Genomic DNA, 24,842 nt, shown 5'->3' with positions numbered 1-24,842 from the left:
TAAGATCGTCCACAAATCGGAACTCTTAAAGTTCGATTGAATTTTTTTTTCATTCCACCCCTTACTGCGCCTTTCGTGACCTTTCGGGGTCCCTAGACTGACGTACTGTGGCACATATGGAATGGATTGGATTACACACAGTAGGACCCGTTTGTTCGAGTGCATTTCGACTGTTTCCGGCTGGAACAACTACTCACATCGGGTTCTAAATCGTTTTCGTTTTTTGTTCGTCGTGTGTTGAGTTCATGTTTCGAGAGGTTTTTTTTGTTGTTGCTGTTGTCTGAATGCTGCACTGTTATTTTTGTTTTCCATCTGTTCCCAACGACCGGGACGGGGACCGATCATTTTCCAAGTGGTCGTCGCGGTTCCCGATGGTGACCGGGACCACAATATGAGCATGTTTGTTTGTATGATCGCAGTATTTGCCAAAAAAAAGCCTCCCGTCCTCTGTTGGGTCGTTTCGGTTCAAAAATCGAGACACAAGAGACTTATGGTATAGGCCGGGAGTTCGTTACTTCGGGTTTCCTTTTTGCCCTTTTAAGCAAAGATTGATGTGTCCATGGTAAGGGGTAAGGTTTTGATTGTTTTGCGCTTTGTTACCAATTTTTGTAAGGCGACACGTCTGAAATTAGGGAGTTTTTTTCTTTCGTTTTAACTTTTAAAAACCATTGACATCGGCACTTTGATTTGATACTTGAGAATAAGTCAAAATGATTAAGAGCATGGAATTGTTTTAACTTATATACCAATTATATATATTTTTTAAATAATACTTATAACTCATCAATAAATTCTACGTTCTCGTTTCTTTTCAGAACTCTGCACAGCCAGCACCATTCGTGATGATCGAGTTCTAGCACATCGAGTTGAGCAATATGGTCTGCAAAACCCAAGGCGCGTCATATAAATTCTAGCAACGTCAACAGTTTAGTTGCTGATGCTTCAAGACATGATCTACATCAAGACGATCGTGCTTTAGAAACGTAAAAAACCAGTGAGCATCGAACGGGGCCTCAGAAATCCAGCTGATGCTCACGGTTACTTCATCACCCAGCTTCAGTGGGTGTCAGATTCATCCAAGATCAGCAAACAACAACAAGACATACCATTCTCGCACCGTTTATGGCCTGCAGTACTACTGCTGACGGTTGCAAAAACCAAAAAGTGCAGTTGTTTGTTGCTCTGATTTCGAGGCAAACGGTGTCAAAACCTTCGGCGGGACGGTATTGGGTGAGCGGAAAACGCAGCACCCACGACTACGTTCTGAACGCTTCTGGGCGTACGGTAGTGAATCATCTTCCCATTTCTGGAGGTAACTGTTGTGCGAATTCTGAGGAGCTTCTGCACCTGCTCAGTGTCGTCAAGTCGCGCTCCACATTGCGAACTTGAGTGTGTTTACGTTTATTTTTTTGTTTGTTTGTTTGCGTTTGAGTTTTGCTTGTCGGTTTTTCTAACGTTTTTACAAGTTGTGTTGTGCATGCATGGTAGCGTGTGGTTCCACCATCCCACCTTACATAGCCGAGCAGTCGGCAAAGATTTGCAAGCAAGCAAGTTTGTTGGATACAAAAGTCGTGCAGAACTCCCGATTACCCTTAACCGATTAGTCACCAAACCAACTCCTCGGACTCGGTGACATCAGTATCTGAATCGGGTGAAAAAGTCGGAAGTTGTCGCAGTTTCCGACATTTGGGAAAGATAGAAAGACGTTCGCATCCAGCAATCGCGACCCGATTTCCCTGGAATACAATCAACGGTCCAGAGAAGGGCTCCAAAGTAAAAAAGGCCGCAAGATGGTACTCTGTGACAGTGATTTAGGTAAGTACAAATATGGAGTCTTTTATTCACTTATGGGTGTTGCGTTGCGTTTTGTTTGTTTTTTCATCATTCCAAGGATTGGGTCTTTACACCGCCCGTTTCGTTCCCGGGCCGTTCTGTCACGGGCATCGGGATAGAATGGGTTTGATTGTGTGGTGCCGCACTCGTTGGCACGTACGTGCAGCATTGGTCTATTTCGAGCACTAAGGCTAGAGTTCGGGTGTAAATCTTCGCCACAAACGGTTTGACATCTTGGGCCGCTTCCTAGCGCTTCCGCCCCTAAGCAATGGATCAAACAAAACTTAAATGTCATATTGTACGTTGTAGGATAAAGTGCCGTATATACATAAAAAAACGGGGCATCCCGACAGTGTTTGAGTGATGCGATATGTCTGTCAATTGACTTTTATCCAATGTGGTGCACTTTTCCCATCCGTCGGTTCTCCGTTGGTTGCCAGACGGACCTCGCACCGATGCATTAATGGTTCTATGTCTTGTGGTTTTCGTTCCCCCCATCCAACTATTCTAGCTAAATTTTATGAGCATCATAAATCACGGTAATTTCTCACATCGTCTGCAATTCATAACCGAATGGATGTCAATGTTTAGCGTGACTAGTTAGCGTTTTTGGAGCGTTACATGAGTTCCTCATAAAAGTGACAAAACTGTGTCTGTTTTGAGGAATTAATGATTTATCAGGAAACAAGTCTCTCAGGACGCAATTGGAATTTCCTTACGAAAAGCACACTTTCATTGAATTGCATAATTTGATTAATATATTGGCACGAACATAATGTCTCGCCGAATTGTTTCTACTCGAAAGAGAAACGATTTCAAAGCCGATGATCGTCACGATTTGTTGATTTTCACACTCAATAAATTTCGAGAAGGACACTGGGAATGAAGAAAAGAAAGCTTAGGACGTTGAAATCAATTTATCATAGTTTGAAAGTGTAAAGTTTTTGATAGTTTTTTTTTCCTATCGATTCTGTCTTGTTCGGACCTCGGATGGATGGGGTCACACCGAAGATGTGAAGTGATTGCCCATCCACATCCACATCGTTCTCTGATCGACCAATTTGACCGATTGACACATCAAGGGTTCACAAACGGTTTGCTCCATCTCTCTCCCATTCGGCATTAAAGATGTCTTCCCTCCTCCCCGGCGGTGTCCACGACACCGTAATGACCTTTTGCGTTCCATCGTCGAAGATTTCCGCCGTCCGACTGGTGATCTACGATTTTCACGAAGCAAAAATCAACCCTTGATCGACTTCACACTTTGCCACCTATCGACCGTCCAACACGCTTTGCCGGGGATTCTCTGAACCGTTTCGCTTACGATTCGTTCGAATCGGTTGGTTTCTTGTAGTGACCTCATGACGGAGTTGGTTGGTAGGTCCCACCAGAAACGACGGTGGGTTTTTGTTTCCCACCAAATCACCCGGTGCTATTCGGGTGACCTAGTCATTCACACCTTTGTAATGGGGGGTTCGTTGTTGATGGGCAATTGAAGAATAAAGGGTGTCTTTAAGTTTATCCTCTCATTGCTTAACGTTCGTCTAAGGCCCTGTAGTGTGGGGGAGCTTTAGCGCCTTCTGTGAATGTCTTAAGATGGTTACATTCCAGAAAACATTCTTTCACTAACGGTTTATGGCTTTTGGACATTGGAGTGATTGGAGTCGGTGTTGTTGATAATTTTAATATTATCAACTATTACTCTTCTGGGGATATAGCAAATATGATCGCTTGGGATTTGAGGTCTTTATTAAAAACCAATAAAATATTTGACTCCTCTTAAACAACAAGCATTTGAAGTGCTTTATTCGATTTATAATTTAACTGTTTGGTGATCTTTTACATAATTAAACGACAATAGCTGTACTGCCAGTAAGCTAATGTATCTAGTTCAGGCACGTTTTGTAGTGTCTTTAAATGGAGATGAATTGCAATTTCAGTTGTAAGTGAAGCAACGTAATCGTAACAGTATCAACGCATTCAAATGGTATCTAATTAGAAGGGGAATGCTGGTCGCAACGAGGTGTTGCAGTCACACTACGCTTGCCAAGTGAGACATAACCATACGCCATATGACACATTATCAGCTTGTTGATGGTCGTCCACAAGCTCACGAAGGGTAGGATGTAAGACACGAGCGTGTGTGAGCGTTTTCTTCGCTGTTTGCAAGCCAAAGACCCGACATGCTGACGTGGAATGAAGCCTAATTAACGGCACGTTGCATCATTATCGTAATCTCACCGTCAGCAGCTTCTTTACTACTAGCCACCACTTCACTGGTGAGTCGTTTTCCATCATTTAAATCACTGCATAAGACGGAACCGTTCATTACCTGCAAAAAAAAAAATATTTTTCCTCACCATGGCGATGAAATGTCTAAAAACTTAAACGCACGAGCCAACTTTATAGCTTCCAGGCTGATTACCTGTGATTGTTTAGCCGTTTGTTTGTTTATTTGTTTGTGCGTGGCAATAAAAAACCCATCCGAAGGGCAGATAAATTATGAAACAATAGACACCCATTTTTGGACGTCAGTGTGCGGCAAAGGAGCAACGACGCTCAATGTCGAACCCATGATTGATCCACCCAAAAAAAAAACCCTTCCTCCTGATCGTATCGTAAAGATGGTGTAAAAGTTTGAAGGTGAATCTTCAAATGAAAAGTGCATAATGGAAAAGATAGGTCAAGATTTTAGAGGTCTTGCGGATTATCATTAGTTGCGTGTAGTTCTCTCAATAACGAAGCAAGTGCGTGTTGATAGTTTCACCATGAGCACGACCAATCTGCGATCTTCCAGACCTTCCCATCGGTAGATCTTTTTATGGTCTGAAAACTCATCAATCCGTAACCGTGGAGCGGAAAATTCACTACCTCCCCGTACGATTGCAGTCGTGCATGAATACGACGGGCCACATTTCTTCACCCGAGTTTAGCATTATAATTAGCAAGTATAATTTTTCCCTGGGACTAGAATTTAGATTTACCACCATTTTAGGGCTGTTCGTCGCTACATCGGCCGTGCGTTGGAAGCGATCGTGCACGATTCCATTGCAAAGAGGTGTGTACTTTTAGCAGTTTCAACATAGTATTCTGCTTTCTGCCAGTCTGACAGTTCTGCTGTCGGTTCACGATCATTTTCCGGAACAGGTGAATCATGCTTGGGGGGGTACACACGCGGACCACCTAATGGTGTATGATGGTGCACATTCTGCCGGTTCACTTTCCTTTTCGTCTTCTGCTTCGAACGAACCAAAGCATCCCAAGCGTTCAGCTATGTTCAATATTTGGATGTTTGTGTTTCGTTCTGAACTTCCTAGAATGGAATGTAGACGTCCACTTGATGCGAGGTCGTCCCAAATAGGAAAGCCCGGCGAAGGTATCAGCACAGCATGGAATTTTTCGTTTCCGAAAACGTCTATTCTCTATTGTAGCTATTTCAGCTGCAATATTTCATTCACCAACGAGCGATGGAACTGTGATGAATATTTACATTGACCAAAAGAAGGAATTCTTCCAACAAAGCTTAACAAGATGCAGTACGGTGAAGAACGGTCCTGTAGGCGCGCTACAAAATCCGATGCAACCCCGTGGCTGGTGAGATTAAGAAATCGATGGCTTGAAACATGTTTTTAATGATATGTAGGGTTCAGTGCAACGGACCATAGCCGTACGCGGTAGATCGTAAAGCAGGTTGAGGTCCGCTCGACCGATTACTGCTCGGCTCACACACGATCTGCTATCGTGTATAAGAGAGCTTTATAAATCAAGTGGGTAATGAATTTTAATTCTTGGTTCCATCGAGTCAAACCATCTCAGGTAAGGCACCGAATAATAGCTACAGACTACCGTTTACTGGCGGGATTCAGATAGCTGCCGATGGTGGATGAAGATACCAATGACTTTTTATTGGTAGTGTATCATGAGCGTAGAACGCATTTGAAGTAATACATAAATTGCAACACTCTAGTTTTAATGGTGATTATTAAACACAATGATTAAGGCACTTTTATAAGTTTCTACACCGCTGATCACCTGATTGAAACTAATAAACATCCATACATACGGGGGAAGTAGAACTGCAACAAATCACTGGAAAGTTTCGCATACACGATTCTGATTGTTAGTTGTTGCTATTCTTGAAACTAGCTTCCCTTCGCAAACAGAATCAACAATCCGGTCCGTTCGTTAGAGGTTTGCTTAAATTCAACAAAATTCCATCACGCGCTTCAAGTCACCGCGACAGGATCTGTCAAGCGTGAAGGAACCGAAACATCCGTTCTAGAGCCGCGGTCACGTACGCGGTCCGCTGTCATCGTCCGATACAGCGAAGCACAAGCTTATGGGCTTTTAGGTGAGGCATCTTCACGCTGAAAGGCTTTTGGATATAGAGGCAACATCCGCCACCGGGGCACCGTAAAAGCGTACGAAGCACCGATCGATGGGGTTTGGTCGGAATGGCTTTCAGAATTGTCCATCCACTTCAGGAATACTACCATCAGGAGGGAGTAGAAAAACAAAACAAGAAATAATGTGATATTAAACAGGAAAGAGCAAACAGGCAATTCATAGAAGCGGGGATGTTAGGCACACGGGACGTACCGGAAAGTCATCAAGAATTGATCGATTAGCTTGGCGTTTGCCGACTGTGTCCACTCTTTGCCGGTAGTTTCATTGACAGCAGAAGTTTGGAATGTGCACAGTAATGTGGAAGTGATAGTAAATGAAACCAATTGGGAAGAATTCTATTCTCTTTTTTGTGTACTTCTTGCACGATGAAGTGTGGTAACAGATATGGCCAATCGAATCTTATGGACATTCATCTAGTTGGGCAGTATCAGTATGTATGTACAAATATGTAAGTTTTTCTACAAGAATTGAATGTCTGCAATTCAAGAACCGAACCAACCGTGTTTTAAACGTTTGAACCTCTCAAGCAGTACAAATAACTGGAGAAGAAATGCCTTTCTCCATCTCTTACCGTCAACACCATCTGGCCTTCTTGCATGGGGAGAATGTAGGTAGAAAGTTCTTTCTATCCTCAAGCGAAATATCCCTTTGTTTTTTGCTCATGTCTCCAAACGACATTCCCCATCACGAACTTGCGACTATCAGCGCTTATTTTCACGTCATTTCACCGTTGGATTGCTATTGTTTTCGTATAAAGGTGGTGTCGGTTAAAAAAAAACAATAACACAGTTATTACTGTCAATCATTGGAAGACACAACTGAACCCTCAAGAATTCTGCCATCTTATGGAGATGGCCAAAAAGAGTTGGGTAGCAGTTGCGAAGAGTCAGAGTTTAACTACAGCAGTTAATAAACTGCAACTAGGAGGAACGATGATACCGATCGATAAACCGTTGCTAAACGTGAAGCATATAGTTCCCTACCATGAGAACTTCCCGAGGTACACAACGGTCTTCATTCCTTCGTCATCGAACTGATTACAGGTCGGCACGGCCCGGTGCAGATATGATTGCACTGAATGTCCGAAACGACATGCCGCCGGTGGATAATTTCGTACGAGAAACTTCCCGACCTACTGCTTTGATGATCTGCTGCCGTACCTTCTGTTGGACCCTCAAGGTGATTCATTCTTCTTGGTTTTGCATGCGTATGGACGCGTGTTTGCAAATGGGCACATCGGTAGTTTCTTTCTTGTGCCGCATTCTTCGGTCCACGAACGCGATCACCCGGCGGAAGCAAATTAAGAAAAGACAGGAAGGCATAATCTACCAATAATGTGCACCGCCTCGCTTTGGCATCTGTCTCGTCGTTTGTAGCTATCTTGTCGCACGTGGTTGTCCGGCCGTTTACTCCGTATCTTCAGACTTCATCCCTTACAGGTGTGTGGAGAATGGTGATGGAGACTGGCACACAGTGCAACATCTCTTGGTGACCGCAACTTTATCGCAGCTCGCTTTTGGGAGCTTCACTCCTCAAGAATGGTTGGACCTAGTTTTCGGATCTTCTTTTGGTGTCAGTAAGTCAGAAGGCGTGCTACATATAGGAAGATTTAATGAAGCTAACCAGATCATCTCCAGGGTGGCTTTAATTAGGGGAATGAAATGATTGATCTTATCGCGAGATGCGTGCTGTCAAAAGGATCAGGTTGTGCTTCGTGGATCAGTAAATTTGGTTGTAAAATAAAAAAAAACAGGAACACCAATCAATATTGCGCACTGTTGTCCCGCACGGGCTCCAATAGTCGAAGGGAGCATCGCGTGGCATTCCGTTGCGCATGAGGTAGCTTCTAGACAGATGGATGGGTAGCTCGCAGGGCTGAAAGAATAGCTTAGGGCGACTCCTCGTAAGCTGAAAGGCTTCGGAGATGGTTACGATGTGTGCAGCCTTCCCGAACGCACGTGCCCGCCAACAGTGGAAAGTCATTGGCGCCCGCGCAAACTCGTTCACTGTGACAGACCATATTTAGGGCCGCGGGTGTGTGTATATCTTGGTCCGATTGTTTCACGGTGTATTTCCCGAAGCTGACTCATCCGGGGAGAGCTTCTTTCAGGGAGGGGCAGGGTTTACCAAAAACAAAAAGAAGCCAGGTACGGTGCGGTACTGGAATTTTAATGTATATTCCACCGAATCCGACATTTTATTGTACACCTGAGATGATAGTTGGAACGTTCTGGAATGTGTGTGTGTGTGGGTGGGATGGAAGAATGGTGTTCGTCACGGTTGGGAGACATTTCTTTGTTTTGTGTGCCACCATTAACATAGAAAACAAAAATAGTATGTGTTTTATAGTATCGAATCAAAGGGAGCTTGAACTAGCGCGTTAAATTGTACGCACTTTTAGCGTCCTAAAAATGTAGAAAAATCCAAAATGTACAACTGCATCCGGATGCGAATGGTGACGTAGTTACTACAGCAGTATCACACAGGAAATCAGCCCTGGAATAACCCTTGCGCATGAATGCCTCGTATCTCGCGGTACCGAAACGGGAAAATGCAGGGCAAAAATCCACTTAAATCGTTACGCTTCTGTGCACCCACTAATGTGTGTGTGTCGAATGGCGTTTTTTTTATTGTTTGCGCTTGTTCACGCACATACGCACGGTCCGGTTTTCCGTGTGTGCGATGGCGTTTCGGCGTGTTCCTGATCGTTGGAGAAGATGATTTTTCCTGCTATGAAATAACAAAACACATCGGTAATATGTAGTGTATGCAACTGTGAAGTGAATTTCCCCTGGCAGTCTTTTGTTGCTTGATGTGTCTTTTTTTTACAAAGAGAGTGAAATAATTGTATATCCATTAAAAATACAACAAATCTATTCAATAAGAACCCTACTACGCAAGCAAATGTAATCTTTCCCGCGCGCCTTTGTCGGTAAATCCCTTCTGCAAACAAGAGCAACTGATCCTCTTGCTTCATTTTCCCGCAGTTAAATAGCTGAATGGTGATTTGGTTTGTTTGCTTTTAAATCTATGGAAATGGAATGCTACACACTAAACTGCCATCGGTTCGCAGGATCGAACGTAGCACCGTGATTAATTACTATAAATTTTAAACTGCATTGAGGGGGGTTTTCGAATAGCAGGGCGTCTAAATTAGGCGTTTCTGGCTCTTTGTGTCGCAGAAGTTTTTTTCTCTCCCCCCCCTAAACCCCGGTTTGTTTTTCCATCCCTTTTGCCGAGGGTCGAATTTCCGCGAGATCGGTACCCCCCGGGGGGTAGGGGTTTTTTGTCTCGTCATTGTTTGCATAACAAGAGCAAGAGAATGCACCCGGATCGGGCCGGAAAACAAAAGTGGAACCATGCTGTAGTTTTGTAGTTGCATGTTTTTTTTTCTCTTCTTCCTCTCTGCTGCTGTCGTACGGTGAAAGTCATGCTTTATGGGAAAATGACAAATTTTAAATGGTGACATTTTGTTCACAAAAAAAACCAATGAGGAGCATTTAAAGCACCGGATGTAATGGCAGTGAGGAGGTAAAGAGCAGCTACATACTAAATTAATTAGTTTGCTATAAAATTATGGTAGAAATTTTTCTGTTTCTGTTATCATTTAAAAGAAACATTAAAGTTGTGTTATTGATGCATGAAAAGTGATTTAAAATAACGCATGTGTTCTTTACCTCAGTAGAACGGTTTGGCGTGCATCAGTGTTAATAATTCTCTCCCTTGAGCTTGTTCTGTTTTGTTTTTCTCTTCATTCATTGCTCCAACATCAATTGTGAAAGAATTCACTGGTGAGATAAATGTATTTACACTCCATTAGCTCGGTACATCAATTCGAGTGCATTAACCTCGAAGGATGCAAGCTTGCATCTGTATATGCAAAACAATCAACAACAATTGAATGTCTTCATCGTGAAGTGGACAAACATGCGCATACATTTCTTCCAGCGGTTGTTCGGTTGATTAGTGCCGTGGGAGTCCTAACCTCTTCAAACTGCAAGCACAATGAACATCCAAACACACACATATTGGTGACTTTTGATTGTAATCAGCTGTAAAAGGGCGTACCAGACGCATCCAGAACTGAGCAGAAGAAATTCTGCCTTAATCGTGCCTCGCTGTTTGGCGCCCGATAGAATCTTGGGAACAAAATGCAACTGTAAGTAATTATGCTTCGCCAAGCAGATGGAAAGCCGTAGATGAGAGAAGCGCAGCATTCGAGCATTATGAATGCCATCGTTAGAAGCGAGGGGAGAACTAAAGCTATGTGCCTATGGTGAAGATTCAAATCGAACTGTTAAACAGCTTGCTGTTGATGTCGGGAACACAAAAAAAATGCAAACGACACACGTATGTAGAGGCCTATTTTTGCAATATGTTGCATTTTGCTGCAAGATGGACACATACGCACTCATGGGGTGGCAAAAATAAAAAATAAAATGCATCTCCGTTTATTAGGGATTCGCTGCATCTCTCCTTCCCCTTGCTGATCGCGCGTAATTGCACGCTCGAGCTAATGTTAGTTTATGCTTTGTTTGGTTGTTACGCTTCTCACCGTTTCCCATCGCTTTGCATCTTGCGTGTGTGCGCTGCAAAGCGAATCTTTCCTGCAAATGGGGAAGGTTCAGCAAATGCCGACGATCTGTTGCTGCATTCGGTGCATTTCGCCGTATCGGTTGCAGTTTGCAATGTTTTGTTAGTCTCTCGCGTGCAGCCCCATTTGAAGTAATCGTAAATCTCACCGTTCAACATTAGAGTTGTGTCCACGTTTAGATGCACACCGGAGAGGGGCTACGATGCATCGCTACAGCGTTAAGGTGGCGTGTATGGGGACAGCATCAAACGGTGTAAAGGGAAAACATGTTGGGTGGAACGCCCCCGTGGGGGGGAGGTGGAAAAGTGTTAATTGCTTAATTAATATTGCTATGTAATTGAATTCGTTTCGTAAAAATTGTGCCGCCTAATTAATGTGTGGATGCTGCTGGTTTGTTACAGAAAGAAAAATGGTAGTGAAAAAGAAAAAAAAGCAAAAACACGAAGATCGTTATGGATACCCATTTTTGGGGGTGTCGTGCCCAGGTATGGTTCGTCCAAACCGATATTAATCTTTTTTTTTTCATTTTCCTTCGATCTGAAAAAAATAAAACGAACCATTATCAGATCCGGAGACGCACTTGGTGATCTAATGTGTTGTGGCGCTTTATTGCATAATAATCGTCTACTGATCGAACCCCAATGAGATCCGCAAATGTGTGTTTTAATTTCACAAAAAGTGATAGGAAGCTGTACTGTAATATTATGCGAACGATACGGTTCAACGCAAGGTGTGCAAGCTTCACATGGGCCATGTTTTTTTCCTTTTTTTTGGGATGATGATAGCATCTAATTATGGTGTGAATGCACCCAATGTGCATCTACGTTTGGAAGGTTGCTGTGCTGGCGTACCCGTTTACGGTGGCGTTCGCTTATTATTGCAACGCTTTTGGCACCCTTGTATATTACCCCCACGGTGAGGCGATAATTGTGACGGTAATCTAACAGTAAACGGTGATTTATCTGTATAATTGGATAATTTGTTTACCCGAGGTAAGATCTCAATTCGTGCATTCCGTTTTCGGGTTACATTGGTTTTGTATAGCTTCATTATTGTACGATCTACAGTGGTGGGTGGTTGAATAAGATCGTTTCTTAAAAATATTTTTAATTATGTTTAAAATGCTTCTTTTGATTATTTCTCTTTGACACAAGCTAAACGGTAACAAGCTCATAATAACAAATAAATATTGTTTATTTAATATTACATAAACATAATATTATATTTAATATTGTTTAGTAAATATTGTACATTTAAACAATATCGAAGCTACATTACCCACAATCAGTCAGCTCAACCTTTGATTTGATAAACCTATGTAAAATATTTCATATTACGATGATTAATTCTCTACATGTTAATGTAAATTGGTTTTCTACTAGTAATTTCTGTAAAGCTTAATGCTTATTTCATTTTATTAATGAATTCTTGAGTTTAATTTTACGATTTGTCTATTTGGTTCATAAAACGATAATATTTTCATTACTTTGGAAAATATGAATGCTTCTACAGTGGAGCGCCGATTATCCGGGTACCTTTTATCCGGCCGTCCCATTATCCGTGTAGCTCGGAAATGACAGTTACCAATCCGAATTGACATACTAAATGCAAAACCAATGATGGGAAAAAATAAAAGCTTCAATAGGGAATGATAATTGGCTTAAATGAAAAAACAGATTTCCTTCGCAAAGTATAAATAAGAAAATTAACATCTAGCTTTAGAAAAAAAGTCCACCCATTACACACTAAACACTAATATTTATCGATAAAACGAGTTGTGCCTTTTATCCGTGATATTCGCTTATCCGGCTAGGGTAGAGTGCCGATGAGCACGGATAATCGGCGTTCCACTGATGAAATAACTTTCAATTTTTTTAAAAAAATCATACTTTAATGACCAATACTGTAAATGGTTTATAACTCAAAGAGATTCGTGTCGAAAACAGTATAAATGTAATACCGAAGTGCTAAAAAAGTATTTACATTCTTTCGTATTCAACTTCAAACAACATGAAGGCCTCTGCCGAAACGTTTCTAGAACGAAAAAAAAAAGAAATCATAAGTCTCTGTAAACAAAAGTGACCTTATTTGAGCTGATCACTGGATCGCATTGAACGAATCAAAAACAATAATTCGGAAGGAACGATCGTATAGGATTAACGGGATGGTCGCAACGTGTGGCAGTTCGCACCACGATCACTTTCCAAATATTTACTTCACTCTACTCTCGGGCAGAATGACCACACTTGGCTGCATCTTGTGTGTGTGTAAGTGTAAGATTTTTGGGATCAATTTTCCCAACGAGAATACATAAAATTGCCGATAACAATGGGTGCAAGATTGGTTTCGAACGGGAAAACCAATTTTCAGTTCATTGTGCGTTCTTTGTTCGTTTCGTTTTTCGGCAGACGCAAGCGCCAGAAAGAATTTTCTTTCTTTAGAATTAATTGATCCGAGCTGTTCTAACGCCCGATCATGACGCAAATTCTGCGGAACATGTGGCTGGTGGGTGGTGCAAGAGTGGATACCAATCAATTCAGTGAAAATAAAAAAAATAATACGAGTTTTTGTTATTTACGATGGAATTTGAACCATTCTCATTCTTCAATTTTTCGCCGATTCTATTGGAAGCACCACACTATTGGAGATGGATGCACTCCAACAGACGGCGTAGAGGTCAAACCCATGTAAGTACCGTTTCCAGTTGGCCGAACTCAGATCAAATTACGTCGGATCAACCTCGGCCACAGCTCCGTGCCGTTCAACCTTCTGTTATCGGGTTCGTTCGCCCAAAAGCGGACTCCCGCCATACCGCCTTTTTTCCCGAGCATTAGCCCGATGAATATTAATTGAAAAATTATCACGAAACAAACGGAACGCAGCTTCGTCCGCAGGTTCAAAGGAAACTTAATAGTAAGATGAGCTCTCGGCCCCCGGGTTGGAAGCATCAAAGGGGTGGAAAAGTTCTAACTGAGGCGAAGAAAAACAAACGGCTAATGAGTGAGAAGATACAAACCGACTGTTGGACAGCTTTACGCATCGAAAGGCGCAAGAAATGCACTGCAAACTGGAACTTGGAGTTGGTGGTGGGTGTTCCATGGAAGAATCATGTGGGGAGAACAGTGTTGTTGACCGTTTTTTCATTTCTTATATTGAATGTTTGCCCTTTTACACAAGTGAGCCATCTAAAGCACCAGATTAAACGTTGCGCCCAGGACAGAGAGGAGAGAAAATAATGGGCAGAAGATAGTACAATGTCACATCCACGCATGTCAGGGGCACGATGGCGAAGGTGCAGTTTGACATAAACATACCTTAGTAAACACACCGGCGATGGAATTGAACAATAGACAGTTGCGGAGCGTAAACAGAGAGCAATCATAGTTAGACGACCTCCTTAGCTAACTAGATGGATCGAGGTGACACATTCATACATTCTTGAGCCGCGCATGTGTGCCGGTTTAGCTCAGCTTCGGATCACATGCATAAGACACATGCCGTCGTGATTTAATCTTGATGCAAAACAACGTTAGACAAGAAGCTGTTCCGCCACGCGCATTACCACTAGTTGTGGTGGGTGTCCCTCTTTGGATGAACTCTGGAGATTTGTTTGAAAAGGTTAGTAATGTCTAAGCCTTTTTGGGAACTGTCGGGGCCTGCCGGCAAACGCTCACGTGCCTGCAGGCTAACCCCTCGGGAAGTCGTCGTTTTCTGTCGTTGTCATCTACCACCCGCGCGCGTTCGTAAATACGAAACTCCCTCCAGTGTGTCAGGTGACTTCACTTGACGGGCAAGATCTCCGCTCGCAAACCATTGTGTGTGCGTCGGGTTGTCTGATTTCCGGATCTTCATTCTTCATGCTCCACTCGGTACGTTCCAGGTGTCCCGCAGATGGTACGGAAATGATTTATTCTCTCCCGGCACAGCGTGACACAAATGTCGCCGAATGATTACTTCAAACGTTGCGGCGGGGGGCCGTATAAAGGGCACCGGGATGATGGTGCGGTTGCGTTTGGCGTGACTGGCTGAGATTTAATTTCACCGGTTGATTATGTCGTTCGCTGGAGGGTAGATATGTTTTCTGCACACCTCACGACAGGAACTCCCCAATCTGTCACCTATTGTCACTTCGGGACGTGCTTGGGTGACTCGCTATTACACTAACCTCAAGCGAAGTAAAGACCGTGCGATGCAATGTCACTAAAACGGAGATCCAGAGGTAGTTTTATTTCGCGAGACGAAAAGCTTTTGAACAATTACGCTTTTTTTGAAGTTGTTGGAAGTTGGAACTCCACGAACCTCTGAGAGCGTGCCATACAAATATGGCACCGAAGTCAATTAAATACGCACGACCAGAACAAATAAAAAAAAATCGATAATAGAAATACACCTGGCATAACCTTCAAGCAGAAGGAAATACGGTACATTTAATTGTACGGAGGGGGGACGCTTTAATTCGCTACGGCTCATTGAGTTTTGTTTGCACGATCGGCCCGCGTCGGTCATCTGCATACATTTCGTGGTTCGTTGGGCAGCCTGTGGCAGTAGAATCTTTGATTTGTCTTACCGATCGTGGCCGGACGTGTGTGACCTGAAGGGGTGGTTGTATTACGCCACCCAAGGAAACGACCATTTGCGGGTGGTGGAGATTTTTTGTGCAAAAAAAAAAACAATAGAATAACCATCAAAAGCCACGCGTATTTGATAGAAACGATAGAAGATTTTTTTGTTTATTCGATCAACATTTTAAATTAAAAGCGCTAAAGTGAATATGTTTTATTCATGATAAACATTCACTTTCCTTTATATCAGCTTCTTCCAATAATGGGTTTAGAATGTTCGGAAGTAGTGAAGAATTAATTGAAAGGCTTGAAATTTTCAAACATTTATCAAACTCAAGCATGAACGTGTGCCGTTAAATCATTTAAGAGTGTTTCTAAATTAAAATTTTTGCAATTTTTCACCATCTAGAACACGTTCATGTTACACACCTTTTGAGTAAGATCCGTCGTTAACATGTTTTTTCCATACTTGTGTAGGTAGATGATGATCGTACGATTACAGCTTAACCGCTATGGACGTGCGACATATCGGCATGGTGCCGGTTTAACGTGAATTGTCAGTTTGATTTGGTACGAACATAAACATAGACAAAACATATCCCGATTGAAACAAACATTTGCCGGGCAGGCCTGTCATTGCCCATTAACATTCCGTGCCGTAAGCTGGAGTGTTTAGTCTGATCCTGTAGATCTGTCCATTTTAAGTGGTCCTTGCCAGTGGTAAGACGTCTGCAAATTGCTAAGATCAACGTAGTACGATAGGTATTTTCACTATTTTGATTAAACCTAGCTAGACTGTTTGCGGTCCCTATCCGAACTGGTTCCATTCGGTAGTGTTTCTATGCGCGCCTTCGAAACTTCCTTCGGGGCGTGCGGATCTTGTCGTGAGATTTCGTCGTGGGTGCGCATAACCCAACTACAACCGGAGCGTTACATTGCATAAGACCTTCAGCCAACCCGTCGGTATGGCTGTAAAAAGGGCCACGAGCGTGGCATGATGATTAATCCAGGCTCTCTACCAATACGCTTACGCTTCCTTCTAGCAGTGTTTGGCGGCATTTTCCATGCCGATGCCCTTTTCGGGTGTCTAAAAACCGTACCGATAAATACCTTGTTCCAAAACAAGGTGGTGTTGTACCACAACACTCTCTTGCACTTCGCTACTTCTTGTAAGCGCCAATGCCCGTCAGCTGTAGGTGTTCGTATCCAGTGCTCCGGATTGTTCGAATTGCTCTCATCCTGTGCGGTTACGGTTACTTTGTTACACGGCGAATATGCTCCCGAAGCGTACAAGACCTTAAGCCCGTTGGCTAATTTTCGTGTGTGGCCACTTTGCAGAGAAATAGGTTCAGCAATTAAAGACACCGTTGCATAGGAAAGTGCCTTATGCGTATTTTTTTTTACCTTGGGTCCAGTACTTTGAGTAGCGCGAGTGACTCAATCCGTTCCGGAAAAAAGCCATTCATTTTAGACACAAAAAAAGGAGAGGAAAGAGAACCACTTTTACACCCTCAGGGCTGCGTAATGCTGTGCGGCGACATAGGGCTTAATAGGGGGAAAAAATGTTAGATTGTAGAATTCCGCCCACCGAAAAAGTGCCACAGAAAAGGCACTACACCAGGCGCCATAGTGTAGAGTGAAAGTTCTTCTGGCCGAAGAGTAAAAAAAAAGTCCATTAAATACTTCACCTTATCTATCGACTCAATCAGCGGCGCGATTTATCTGCTGTGATTTACTCACTTAAGATGCCTGTTCTTATTAAAGCTCACTTATATGATCGAACGATCGTCCGTAGAAAACGGTTGTCTGAACAGTGCAGCCAAGTAGGAATAGAAATGAAAACGTTTAGATTACGTTGGATGTAGTGTCGCTTAGCTTATCTGGTGTTTTGTTTAATGTTTTCAACTCGGAACAAAATGGGGCGTTGCGACTTAAGTATAGCCTTTCGGACTGAAGTTTTGAAAACCATATTGCTTCCTTTCAATGAGACAAAACCACAGGCATCTGATCTTCTAGGCAACCCAAGTCTATGGAACTGTTTTGTGCTTGTTAGTCTGGGGAGCAAACTGTCAAAAAGGGTCGACCGGGGGAACATAGAATGGAACATTCCTGTCGTATGAAACATGGTGCCAGTATATAAATGCCAGACACGCGCCACATATTCGCTTTGCAATTGGAGACATGCCGCTCATGCCAGCGAACGGCCAAGAAATTCTCCATGAAAGGAAGCAAAATAAGGTCGTCGACCTTACGGTGGAGTTGCTAGAGTTGTTCGGTTGTTTTTTGCAAATCTTTACTCATCGAAAGGCAAGGGCGTCGGGTTATGCGAACTGCTGGAACACACGCCCAGTCTCCCGGTGGCCTGCTTGATGTGATATTACAAATGTAAATAAGCTACCATTCGTTCGCTGACTGATGAAATATTGACAGAGTAGCTGACCGATCAATGGTATGTTTTGAGATTCTTCCATGGTCGACGATCTTTAAGCGAAAGTGGAAAGGAGAGGAATGTTACTAATGAATTGCATTCGTGCGTTCTGTGCAAGATTCTTGTGGATATTGAAGCAGAAGCAGCTGATCGTTCTTATGCCTCCAGTAGATCACTTATCCAGCAGTGGAAGATTCTTCGAGAGTTCCGCAACAAAAATACCCCTGTTTCAAATAGTTGCGATCACTTGGAAAAGATTCTCAATTCAATCGAACGATCGTCGTTCATTGAAGCGTGAACGGTCAGATGAATAGTCAGTGATGTCGTAACGTATCTCGCCAGAGCTGGTCTTGCCATACTCGGCAGTACCCTCCTCTTACCGTTGCTGGTGTCGCCATCATCATCATCAGAAGAGGAGTTACGGAATCGCAATATGGATTTCCGACCCATCCCATTAGCCAGGTGTCCTCACACCAGAGCAAACTTTGTTCGTCACCATTTATTAATATACATCATCCATTCTCCTCTTGCCCGTTCCACAGGGTGTGTGGTACACAGTGTGACTTGACATGAGGCGTTGTTACTTGTCCCGTCTTTTGGTTACGAGAACGATTCTTTACAGCCATTAGCCACTTGAATGGTATCATTGGGAAACTTTTTGTTCTCCTCCACTTACTCTTGATATTTTGCATGATCCGTTTGCAAAACCGTCACGTTCCCTGGCGGGAATTCAAATCTCGCTGAGATCATCGCGGGAATAGCGATGATCGCGACCGGGACTATACATATGGTACATGCCGCAGGAAAGTTAAGCCTCAATTAAGTATGATGTATTGCCTGCTTGCAGTATTACTAACCACATTACATTTTAGCTACCAAACAATAAATCTCACCAACTGGTAGCATTTTTGAATTGGAGATTTTCAAAACCTTGCATTAAAAATTACGATAAAGTGTGCAAATATCTGTTCGTGTTACCCATCGCCCCTTCCATGTTGGGCTGTTTTGTCGGCCGTAAGCGGATGATACGAAAAGACTAATTGTATTATTGACACCCTACCAAAAACAGTTTGACAGATGTCTTGAAGTGCGTGTTTTAGTGTTCTGCTGCTGTCACTTGCGCATGTCATAGCAAAGTAATTTATCATAACAACTAAACGGTTCCATTTTGTGGTTTCTCTTCCATTGCATGTTTGTTTTGCGCTTCCATGCAACGTTACTAATTTATTTTGTTTTTCTTTTCTCTCCCCCCAGGTATGTAACACTCGGACGGATGATTGACATCACCCTCTCGTTTTACGTTGCGGTTCCATTAACGAATGTTTACATGATCGGTATGATGTAGATATTTTGATTAATTAAAGTCAAACCTTGCGTTATGGCGCACCCAAAAGGCAGGGGGTAATAAGCATCTCGATTTATATTGCCCTTTGAGGATGAAAAAGGGGATGTGGTTCGTCTTTTATAATTTTAGTATTTCGCACTTTGTTTTCTTATCAACGTTCAATTTTGCAATTACATTCAGAAAAATGCGTTAAGTTATTCCCACGCTCGTTGGCATCGTTGGCGCTCGTTGGAAAAAACAAACGTGGGACCAGCTATTTACCATTATTGTGTCGAAAATAATTTATTTGCCTTATCGAGAAAGTATCGCTTCACATTAATTAAATGTTTACAGAAAACGCCCCGTTGTGCTTTTATCACAATTATTGTTTGCTCCCTTTCGCTAGACGCTCCTAATCAGTTTGCCGGATGTATAGAGATGTCAATCGATGGTTTTTCATTTCCTGGCGGTTAATTGGACACATGTACACGTGTCACTATTTACACACTACAATCTAAGTCCAGAGACTTATAAAGGGGAACCAGAATGAAATGTTGCTAGCACTTCTACAGAATTGGGGTTTCGAATTTCATTGTACGATTATTGGGCGGCTTCGTAACGCTTGAAGCAAATGTTGAAACATTTTCCTATCGGTGAACTACGGTAACGGTGTTATTGAACTCGTGTGGTTTCTAAAAGGGACGCATTTTCCCAACCAATTCTGTACCAAACTGCAACGGGGAAAATCAAAACGGGGGAACGAAGAACTGATAAGATATGCTACAAAATCCACCAACATATACTAGTGCGATGTTTGTTGGATGTACAATACCTTCTTATTGTGAGTTGCGTTACAAACGTTAAATATTGAATTCACCGCGGGTATAAATGTTCAATACACGATACTGGTCTGTGACACCGGGTGTCATGTTGCGAGTTTGGATTAGAAGATTAATTTTCTTCCTAGAAGTGGTCGGATTTCGCTGTAAAAACGAGTAAACTAAAATCTAAATGCGTTCTGGAGCTGTGTCAACGAGTTACGAAATCACATGACTAGACAGTTGTGTGCGCAAGTGTGATAATAGGAAGTTCTGTGTGATTTCAACATCGGTAAATTGATTTTTTTGTTCAAATTCCAACATGACACCCAGAATACAGCATTGCTACAGTTATCAGGGGTGTGTAACGGCAACTTAGTTTGTTTACAAATATTTAAAAATTCTTATCAGTCGAAGGTTGGGTTGCATCCACACGATGAAGTCACAATCCGGGAACTGGAACGAAAATGGGCAAAGCAAGAACTAAGAAAGGCAAGGCAACACAAATTACACATGTGGAATTTATATTGCAAAAACTGTTATCAAAGACCTCATTTTGTTTTGTATAAAAGGCTATAAATTGTTTGCTTGCCTTTGCACAAACAAAGCATCACTTTCACCACTTCCTCCTATCATAAAGCGAAATAAATGCATTATGTGTTTTCTTCCATGTTTTTAGGGTGTAAGGGTCGTCGTGCAGGTAAATTTCTGCCATGCCGGCTTCCATGAGCTGTGGTTACAATTTTTATGTCACATGCGGGTTCTTTCAGTGCGGCTCCGTTTACCAAAACCGACCGATGGCATTTATGCTTTTGTTTCCTCTCGTTCGATGTCTATGCTAATATGGGATAGTATAAAAAAGGCAATAATTTTCATTTCCAAACACCCGCCAGAAGGTTTCCAACCTACCTATATCGGCGTGAGAAACCTGCATTTGTTTGGTGAGGTGAAACTTCGAACAGGTAGCTGGTAGCTCTTCAACGCGGACTTCCATCCCTAACCGCAAAGGGCTTTTTGTACTTTTGTTTCGTACGGCAAAAGGGGCGAGGGAGAAAAAAAAGGAAAATGTTCATTGCCGGTGGCAGGAATAGAAAACGGATAGGCACCTGCATTTACCACTGGCAAGTCCCCCGTTAGTTTGGGGTTGATTATTAAGCGAGAAAAAGAGTCGTGGTTAGTTTTATCGCGTCATATTTTTTCTGTCTTATCGTTCCGTTTTGATCCCAAAACGGATGAGTGTCTATTGTATTCTTCAGTTGTTTTTTTTTTTGGTAAAAATCAGATAATAATTATGACAGACACTGGTGATATAAAACCAACGATCGCTCGATCACTGATCGAGCTAATCCGATTCGTTGCGGAGCAGTCATTCTGTGTGACTAAAGGCAGTGGGTAATAAACGTGTAGTACCTGCCTATCAGGATTATGTAAATTTAAATCAATAAAACTGTAACCTCGTAATCCTTACTTTGTGCGATAATCCCACAGAGACAAGTAGAAATTTCAAACAGCCTTGAACTAATGGTCGATTAAACTTCATTTTACAACACCTTTTTGGTCCAAGGTTAGAGCATCTTCAGCATCTTGCCTAATCTTTATTTATACCCCTTTTTTTCAATCACGTCCGATAGTATCCTTTTTTTTCCATTCCAATATGTCTATTTTTTCGTCTGAAACTCCAAAAGAAGCAATTAAAATCTCGAACGTATCAAATGCATTTTTCTGATTCTCAATTTCTTCGCTTCGTCCGTGTAGCAGCCCTCCCGTTGCGAGCAATTAAATCACGTCTTTTCTAACGACGCTGCCGTGCTGAACACGGAAGCACTCTCCTGTACGGTCACGGCCATCAAACACTCATCTTCTTTTTTTTTGGTCTGACAGTAGGGATGATCAGGTTCCTGCAGCTCTTGCCGTACCAGCTTCAGGTGTTGTACCCCGTTGGTGTCCCAAAAACTATCCCCGTACCAGATCGAGGTACGTGCTGTAAGGGCAAAGAAAAGAACTCAAACCGACAAAAAAGTGTACCCCTAATCCTCTACAAAGAAAGTGCTCATTTCGAATGAGGCTACCGCATTGTCCTGGTGCCTTTTCATCCTGCATCCGGGGACGGGGTTGTTGCGTCGAAATCGAAACCCCGTCGAAGCTTTTCGATCCCACGCTATGGTTGGTATCGAGGGCTAATAGAATTAATTACAGTTCCTTGATTATGTCGCTGCACAATTCGGGAGGATTTGTTTTATGCAGGTCCGAACGAAAAGCCATCATTTAGGATCGAGATTAGATGGATTGAAATGGTAGTAGTAAAGGCGAGTAGCGAAGGCGATCCTTTTTTTGAGGGAGAAAGATTTTGTACGCAGCGGGCTAGGATTTGGTTTGGATATCAAAGGATTTGGTTAGTTAAAATATCCAGAGTTCCTTGAGAGATCTTGTATTTGGTTTCTGTATCCAAACAACAGACGCTGATCTTGAGCTTAGATCCAATGTTTGTTGTGTACAACAAGCGATCGGTCTGACATGCTCTGTCCAATATTCATAGAAACATCTTTAAAGTGCCTTAAACCGATGCTTAGACAACATGCTTGACCTCCGCCGTTGCCTAGTTAGCTTGTGATCTAACGCTAATTAAACCTCGTTAAGTGCACATGGACTTCGAAGGGATAATAGAAAAATTATGCACATTAAAAGCAAACCTTTTTGGACCCATCTCGTAAGGTACTGCTCTCATATCGCTCCGAGACTTGGTCAGGTCGCACATAACCTAACCTTAATTGCCTACCCCCAGGAGCCACCAAATTGAAACGTGTATGTCCACATAGCAACTGGTTTTAATTAATCAGCTTTGCACGATGGTTTGCCTCGAAACTCGTCGGCGGATGTGAAGTTTGGCAAGCGGCACGGTAACAGCAGCAGTAACAATATCAAGCTGCTCAGGTATCTCACCGATGGTCCAATGCTGGGTGATATACCCAGATCATGTAGTGTCCATCTGTGGAGCTTATTGCTTCAAATTTCGCAAAAAAAAATACACATCAGGGTCATTTGGTTATGCTTTGCTTCACAAATGCCGCAAAACAGATGCATCCAATAAAGCATACACCCCACCGGTCGGTGATGGTCGCGTGGTGTTCACAGATCAGCGGATCCCGCTCATTGAATTGCACCTGCTGAGCATTAAAAGTAGCAATAAAATGTTGCTGGAACACGACCTCTCACTATCAAGGGAGACGAATGCGGGGGGATGAGTGAAGATCACATTAATTCGCATCGAACCGGAACACGGCTACTGCCGAGCTTTACCAGACTTTGACGTCGAATGGATGAGACTTGAAGCTGGAGAAGGTTTGCATCAATCTTTGAACATCGCCAGCAAGAAGACAGAGTGATCAGCGCACTCTGGTAAGGCATCATTTACCGCACTCGTTAGAGGTGAAATGAGATTTTTTTTGCTTTATGTTGGTGTCGGAAATCGTTTCGGGACCGTTTGCGTAATAGTGGCGTTTCGCATCCACGTAAACAGGTGATCACCTGCAGTGAAGATGAGCCACGCTGCTCTGATGGATTGTTGGTCGGCACCGCGCAATGCTTTGACCGGAAATTGTAGCAGGCTCGGCTCGTGCGCACAAGAAGCAATTTAAAGGAAGGCCACCGTGCGGGGGAGTCCACCGTCCAATGGATGACCGATAGTGGGTGAAGATATGGTTTCGGTTGGATGGGGACTGAATGGTTCGTGCGATTCAGTGTCGACCCGTAATTGGCGGGAAAGGATTGCAGTTTCTTTGGTAGGGTGGGCGCTTGTTGCGTGCGTGTCTAAAACATGGGGCCGGTCAATCGGAGATGTCATATTTTTGTTTTTGTTTTGGACCAACTAACCACAGAGGTCAGTAGGTTAGATGGAACCTTCGCAGTAGTCCAGCAGACAGCCGATCCGCGAACACCGTGCTAACGAGTGCTGGTAGAGCTCTGGCGTGGTCGATGGTGTCTGACGATTTGTGTGAAATTGAAAGTGAACCTGAACGTGCCCGGCACTCGGTGTAAAAGAGGAAGATTGTGCTATAAATATCGTTCAACAAACCGCAACCAGGTATCGGTATCGGTGACCCTTTTTTGGAACGGTTGTACGGCCCTACGGAACGGAAGTAGTGATTGGGTTTTCCTTTCGATTTTTGTTCGATTGAAAAAGCAGTAATCGAAGGCACCTGTTAGCGATGGAGTGCTGAAGGTTGCAAAAGGTGCAACGAGGAATGTTTAACAAAAATAAAAAGTTTTAACACCAATTATAAGGTCACAGATTTTCGTCGGTCCGTATTGAACAACTATTTGGAAAAAAATCGAATTTATTCAAGGGATTTATTGAAGTGATAAATGTAGTGCGTCTAGAAACAACAAACAGTGGAGGTCATATCTCAAGAGCTACATGAAGCAATGGAGGTGTTTCGTGTACACGATTTGTTGTTTTTTTCTTACGTATCGATGTTTATTTTAAACACCAGGGTCGTTGGAAATTGTCAAACCCAATTTGAAAGGTTTGAAGCATGTCTTGAAACGTACGAAAATGATACTGCTGTTGAGTGGCTGCATAAGTATGGCAAAAACTGACCGCTATTAAGTCAGTTAAGGTTGAGTGGAGTTGAGGATTTGCAACATATTACGTTTGAATTAAATTGTACCTACTATAAGTTGCAAATTGAGGCATTTAAAACTCAATTTGGATTCTTATATCGTCCCGGAATGCGAAAAGTGTATCGCATCGATAAGTGACACCAGTTGCTTCTTCGCCGTGTCGTAACTTTTCTCTTTCCCTAACCAAAGGGATACATTAAACGCATTGCAGCTGGAAATGGAATGTTGCGGCCTACGGTCATTCCTCATTACAAGC

The 24,842-nt window shown here is 42.8% G+C and overlaps 1 protein-coding gene across 4 annotated transcripts in view; it reads left to right on the top strand.

Annotated features, from left to right (window-relative positions):
- Nucleotides 1–24,842, top strand: part of LOC125768352 (uncharacterized) — a 52,491-nt gene that overhangs the window by 3,252 nt on the left and 24,397 nt on the right. For all 4 annotated transcript variants that reach the window (XM_049435872.1, XM_049435874.1, XM_049435873.1 and 1 more), the window contains one exon: nucleotides 816–1,815. In XM_049435872.1, coding sequence (XP_049291829.1) covers nucleotides 1,791–1,815 — 25 coding nt within the window. In that variant the 5' untranslated portion in view covers nucleotides 816–1,790. The remainder of the gene's footprint in view (nucleotides 1–815; nucleotides 1,816–24,842) is intronic.

Source organism: Anopheles funestus, chromosome 3RL, assembly GCF_943734845.2.
Source record: "Anopheles funestus chromosome 3RL, idAnoFuneDA-416_04, whole genome shotgun sequence".
Lineage (NCBI taxonomy): Eukaryota > Metazoa > Arthropoda > Insecta > Diptera > Culicidae > Anopheles > Anopheles funestus.
Note: the sequence above shows the minus strand (reverse complement) of the source record. Positions and strands in the feature narration are given on the sequence as shown.